Source organism: Anabrus simplex, chromosome 7 (assembly GCF_040414725.1).
Source record: "Anabrus simplex isolate iqAnaSimp1 chromosome 7, ASM4041472v1, whole genome shotgun sequence".
NCBI classification, from domain to species: Eukaryota; Metazoa; Arthropoda; class Insecta; order Orthoptera; family Tettigoniidae; genus Anabrus; species Anabrus simplex.
This window is the reverse complement of record NC_090271.1, coordinates 111,102,505-111,108,504: the sequence shown is the minus strand read 5'-3', so window position 1 is coordinate 111,108,504 and position 6,000 is coordinate 111,102,505. Positions and strand designations below refer to the sequence as shown.

At 40.0% G+C, this 6,000-nt stretch overlaps 1 protein-coding gene across 1 annotated transcript in view; it reads right to left on the bottom strand.

Annotated features, from left to right (window-relative positions):
- Nucleotides 1-1,941: 1,941 nt before the first annotated feature.
- LOC137501520 (juvenile hormone esterase-like) overlaps nt 1,942-6,000 on the bottom strand; it is a 124,758-nt gene continuing 120,699 nt past the window's right edge. The window contains exon 11 of the mRNA XM_068228606.1: nt 1,942-2,246. Within this exon, the coding sequence (XP_068084707.1) occupies nt 2,087-2,246 (160 nt within the window). The 3' untranslated portion in view covers nt 1,942-2,086. The remainder of the gene's footprint in view (nt 2,247-6,000) is intronic.

Here is a 6,000-nt window from a genome sequence, read left to right as displayed (position 1 = left end):
GAAGAGGGAAGGAAGCGGCCGTGGCCTTATGTTAGACATACTTAATAAAATATGACGGCGTGTTTCCATCCTTCTACATGCAGCATTTCTAGCATTACTTACCGGAATGCCATGATACAGAGTAATCATGCAAAGAGATGTCAAGATTATAGAACGTTAAGCTTGGTAACACATGCCTCCAAAATTATTACAAGAATTGTTTACCATCGCATGGAGAAAAGAATAGAAGAAAACCTCTCAGAGGATCAATTCGGGTTTAGAAGAAACAGAGGAACAAGAGAAGCAATTATGAACCTTAGAACAATTATTGAACAAGTCCTAAGAATCAGTAAAAACATCCTAATTGCTTTCATTGATATAGAGAAAGCGTTTGATAATGTTAACTGGAATATTATATTTAAAACCCTTAGAAGTCTGAAAGTGGACTACAGAGATCAAAAAATCATCTCTCATCTGTACAAGAACCAGACAGCGCTTAGCCTATAGGAAAGGAGCAAATCAACGTGAAAATTAGAAAAGGACTAAGGCAAGGATGTAGTCTGTCACCTCTATTGTTCAATGTGTATTTAGAAGAAGCAATGAAAGAGTTTTCAGCCACCTCCACCCATGGAATAAAAATAAATGTCCAACTATACCAAACAATACGTTTCGCGGATGATATTGCACTCATAGTTGAAACTGAGAAAGAGATAGAGACCTCACTAAATAAATTGAATGATCTACTAATACTAAAATGTAACATGAATGCTAACAAAACAAAGACCAAGATAATGAAATGTACTCGCGATGGTAAACAGGATGTTAATGTTTGGTTGGAAGGAGAAAAATTGACTCAAGTAAATCAGTTCACTTATTTGGGAAGCATCATTACATCTAATGGGAGGTCTGAAAAGGACATCCTTTCTCAAATAGCCCAAGCTAAAGAAGTTTTCAATAAAAAAAAGAAGAAGCCTGTTGACCTCCATGGCAATATCCCTACCAGTAAGAAATCATTTCATTAAGGGCTTCACTTGGAGAATTGCAACCTATGGCTCTGAAACCTGGATTTTATTAAAGGCTGATAAGAAAAGAATATATGCATTCGAAATGCGGTGCTGGCGTCGAATGTTACGAATACCCTGGACTCACAGGCTAACAATTGAAGACGTTCTCAAGAGAGCTGAAGAAACCATCATGGTGCACCACACTGCTTGAAGGGAAACTGGAAGGACGACCAAGAGCAGGGTTCCTTGATGGCATTAAAGGGTGACGTCCATATCAACTAATCAAGCAGCTGGCTTAGGATAGAAGATCGTTGGACGAGGACAGTCATGCTACCCACCACATCAGGTTGAGGAGAACGAGAGAGAGAGAGTAAGTCGCTGTCGCCTAGCGACAGTCTGTGCATCAAGTTGATCCATTCTTGGTGCGGCTTTGCAGTTCTTCTTCGTCATCTTATTCTTCTTCCAAGGCTTTCCCCACAAATGTGGGGTGGTGGGTGCGAGCTGTGTCACACAAGTGTATTTGGCCCGGTTTTACGGCCGGATGCCCTTCCTGACGCCAACCATATGTGGAGGGATGTAATTACTATTGCGTGTTTCTGTGGTGGTTAGTAGTGTAGTATGTTGTCTGAATTTGAAGAGGGGAGTGTTGGGACAAACAAAAATAAACCAGTCCCCGAACCAGAAGAATTAATCAGACACGATTAAAATCTCCGATCCGAGCCAGAATCGAACTCGGGACCCCCTGTGACCAAAGGCCAGCACGCTAACCATTTAGCCATGGAACCGGACGGCTTTGCAATTAATTATATAAAATGACTCATCATAAAAAGCTACCCATCGGATTTCGTTCAAACCACTTCATAAACCCTCTCAGGAGTAATAAGACAAAACTGTAGAATTTTCAGCGCAATCGGTCCAGTAGTTTTTGAGTCCAGTCGAGACGAACAAAAGATTTAAAGAAATCAACTCACTTTAATGACAAACAATTATATACACTTATTATTTAAAGAAATCAACTCACGTAAATGATAAACATTTATGTACATTAACAAAAATAACCGTATAATACAAATTTTCGGTATCATATTTCGCAACGTGGGGCATCACAGATTGCGATACAGTTCTTCCCAGAACTGAACGCGTTCCTTTAGCAAATGCTTCTTGATAGTCAGTTCTTCACCAATTTCTAGGTAGCAAGGGTTAGCAGAGGTATATGGCTGCCATGCGACTGGAAGTAGGGGATCTGCCTCTGGTGTTGGATTCCTGAAACCAGACATACAAAGCAGGTGGTGAATATGACTTATAAGAAGTCCCGTTTGAAACAGATACAGAAGGAAAGCTGATATGAAATATTTTATGAACAGGAGTCTTTAATCGGGCCATTTTTATATCTTACTACTTTGGGAAAAAACTGCCATTTGTGATTTAAAAAAAATAGTAATACCATTAATGTTGAACTTAGTATTGGAAGCGTAGAATTGGTTTAAGAAGACTTTGACTCGTGCTTTCTTGAGGTCTTCTGGCAGTATGTAATGTGAATCAGAGTGGTACAACAGATGGACTACAGACCTCGTTCGGAGTGTGCAGATATATTTTAACTGGCTCTCAAATAAATTTCAATGATTACATTATCGAGCTACATTGGCACATACCGGGCTGTCTGGTGTTAACTTAGATACACCGGCTCATTTCTACCCTCCCTATCGAGGGATTTGCATTCGTGGTACTGGCCGTGCTGCTGTTAACTTATATTTGGTGACCACAATTCACACTTGCTCATCGATCTCCAGGTTCCCGGCACAGCTTCTCGCAGCGCAGTGTTGTTCCCTTAAATGAGGGCCCTGTGGGCCAGTATTACTGGACCATTGTTTTCTTATGTATATAAATGATTTGAATAAAGAACTGGAATCACATTTTGGCATTTTGCGAACGATATTATACTGTATAGAGCATTAATATTGTAGGATTTGTAACTCCAAAAAGTCGACGAAGTTGTGAGATGGATGGCAGACATTGGTATCCTTGGCACTTCAAACCCCCGGCGTGGTTTTGACAGAAATTATAGTAGACAACCTCTTATTCTCAGCATTCAAGGACACTTTTATTCTCCGTCCCGCGTAGTAGGGAAAATAATACTAATCCACCAGCGGTAAAAGTTCATATAACCACACTTCAGCTGAAAATTGTAGTGTAGATACATTGTAGTACAGTACATTTAGATAGTGCCGTATCTTGCCTGCTATATTCGTGTGTTATCTTACGTGTGTATCTATTAGAGCGTAGTATTAATAATAATTTGTCTAAGCATTTAGCTGTGTTGGTAATCTTTGAGTACAGTAGTTCTTCCAAATTTCACTTCTGTTTGTGCTTAGTAGTGACATAAGGTACGGGTATCGTAATTAGGATACGTCTGAAAGTAGTTAAAAAATTACTGTAGTGTACTGTACAGTAGTATACGAGTAATATCCTATTAGAATTTAGTGTGCTTATTTTATTATTGTAAAATATTTGTGTAGTACTGGTGTAGTAGAGGTATCTGTAGAAACTCTTACTAAAATTCTGTTGTTGTAATTAAGATAGGCTTAATTGCAGTTTGTAATTGTGTAGTTCTTGTGTATTACTTTCGATATTCAGTAATTAACAGCAGTTTTTATCCTGTTAGGGGATGTAGGATAGAAAAAAGTGTACGACTAAGTAGTATTGTAGTGTAGTCGTATATTAATTACCTTATTGTAGTGTGATCTTTGAGTACTATCCCAGACAATATATCCTTCCGTTCATTTATTTCTTGCAAATAAGTTATTTTATTTTTATTTTCATTTTTTCCGTAAAGAATGGCTAAGGAGCGCGAGTGTACGAACTGCGGGTGTGGCGAGGCATTGAGGGGTATGAGGGAGGAGTTGAAGAGTTTGAGAGAGATAATTAGGATTCTCACAGAATACAGGAAGGAAGATAGGACTCCCTCAAACAATGTACAGGTTACAATAGGTATACAAGAGGGAGGGGAAGGAAAGGGGGAGTTGTAGAAGACAGGTGATCTAATGTTCTAAGGGGAAGGAGATTGCAGGCTAAGGGCTCTATTCAGGATCAGAATTCCGGACAGGTGTCTGTGCGAAATCGGTACGAGTCACTCCAGGTAGAACAACAGAGGGAAGATGAGGGAAAGCGAACTATTGCTGAGATGTGTGGAAGTAGGAGGAAGGGAAAAGGTAGGAAAGGGAAATGTAGAGTAGAGGATAGGAAAAGACAGGTGGAACAGGCTCATGGGAAGGAGACAAGGGAGGAGGAAGTAGCTTCTGCAGCTATCAGGAAAGATAGGGCTGACCAGGAAGGGAGGGGATCAAATGAGGTGGGTAGGGTTGAGGCTCTGGTCATGGGGGATTCCATCGTTAGACACGTGGGGAAAGTGTGTGGAGGAAAGGGAACCAGGGTAGAATGTTATCCAGGAATTAGTTTGAGGCAGATGTCGAGGAAAGTAGAAGAGAGGGAAGAGGGGAAGGAGAAGGTGGTAGTGTTTCACGTTGGTACCAACAACGTAAGGCAAGCTGATATAAGTACCAACATACGTGGTTGGAGATGTGTGGGATCTGGTAAATGCAGCACGGATGAATTTTAAGAAAGCGGAGACAGTTATTAGTGGAATACTGTGTAGGAGGAATACGGACTGGAGGGTGATTGGGGATTTAAATGAGACTATGGAGTGGGTATGTGGGAAACTGGGAGTGAAATTTCTAGATTCTAATGGGTGGGTAGGAGATAGGGATCTGCGCTCAGATGGCCTTCACTTAAACCGCAGTGGTACGTATAAGTTAGGAAATTTGTTTGGAAGGGTAATAGGGAGGTATATTCAGGGAAACGGGGTGGCCTGGGGAGCGGTGATAAGGGAACAGGGAACTGGAAATCAAGTAGGGATGACATAAAACTGTTAGTGTTGAACTGTAGAAGTATTGGAAAGAAAGGAACAGAAATAATTTAATAGACATATATTTATCAGATATTGTAATATGAGTTCAATCATGGCCGAGAAATGATATAATGGATGCAGAAATTTTCTCACGGCACTGGAGTGTTTATCGTAGAGATAGGATAGGAATGGTGGGGGGGGGGGAGTATTCATTCTGGAGAAAGAAGAATTTGTAAGGTACGAAAAAGTTAAAGATGAGACACATGAAATTCTAGGTGTAAGGCTCATTTCTAAAGATAATAGGCAACTTGATATATTTGGAGTGTACAGACCGGACAAGGGTAGCACTGACGCGGATTCGGAATTATTTGATAGGATAGTCGGCTATGTGGGAAACGACATGGAAATAAATGTGATTGTAGCAGGAGATCTGAATTTGCCAGATGTCAATTGGGAAGGAAATGCGAACGACAGGAAACATGACCAACCAATGGCAAATAAGTTAATATGGGAAGGACAGCCGATTCAGAAAGTGATGGAACCAACCAGAGGGAAAAATATCTTGGATGTGGTGCTGATAAAACCGGATGAGCTCTATAGGGAAACTGAAGTAATAGATGGTATTACTGATCATGAAGCTGTTTTTGTCTAGTCAAAAATAAATGTGATAGAAAGGAATGTCTTAAAAATAGGACTATTAGGCAGTAACATATGGTTGATAAAGCAGGCATGAGGCAGTTTCTAAAAAGTAACTATGATCGGTGGAAAACGGTAAATAAAAATGTAAACAGACTCTGGGATGGGTTTAAAGAAATTGTTGAGGAATGCGAAAACAGGTTTGTACCTTTAAGAGTGGTAAGGAATGGTAAGGACTCTCCTTATTATAATAGAGAAATAAAGAGACTAAGAAGGAGGTGCAGACTGGAATGAAATAGAGTTAGAAATGGCTGTGGAAGTAAGGAGAAATTGAAGGAACTTACTGGAAAATTGAATCTAGCAAAGAAGGCAGCTAAAGATAACATGATGGCAAGCATAATTGGCAGTCATACAAATTTTAGTGAAAAATGGAAGGGCATGTATAGGTATTTTAAGGCAGAAACTGGTTCTAAGAAG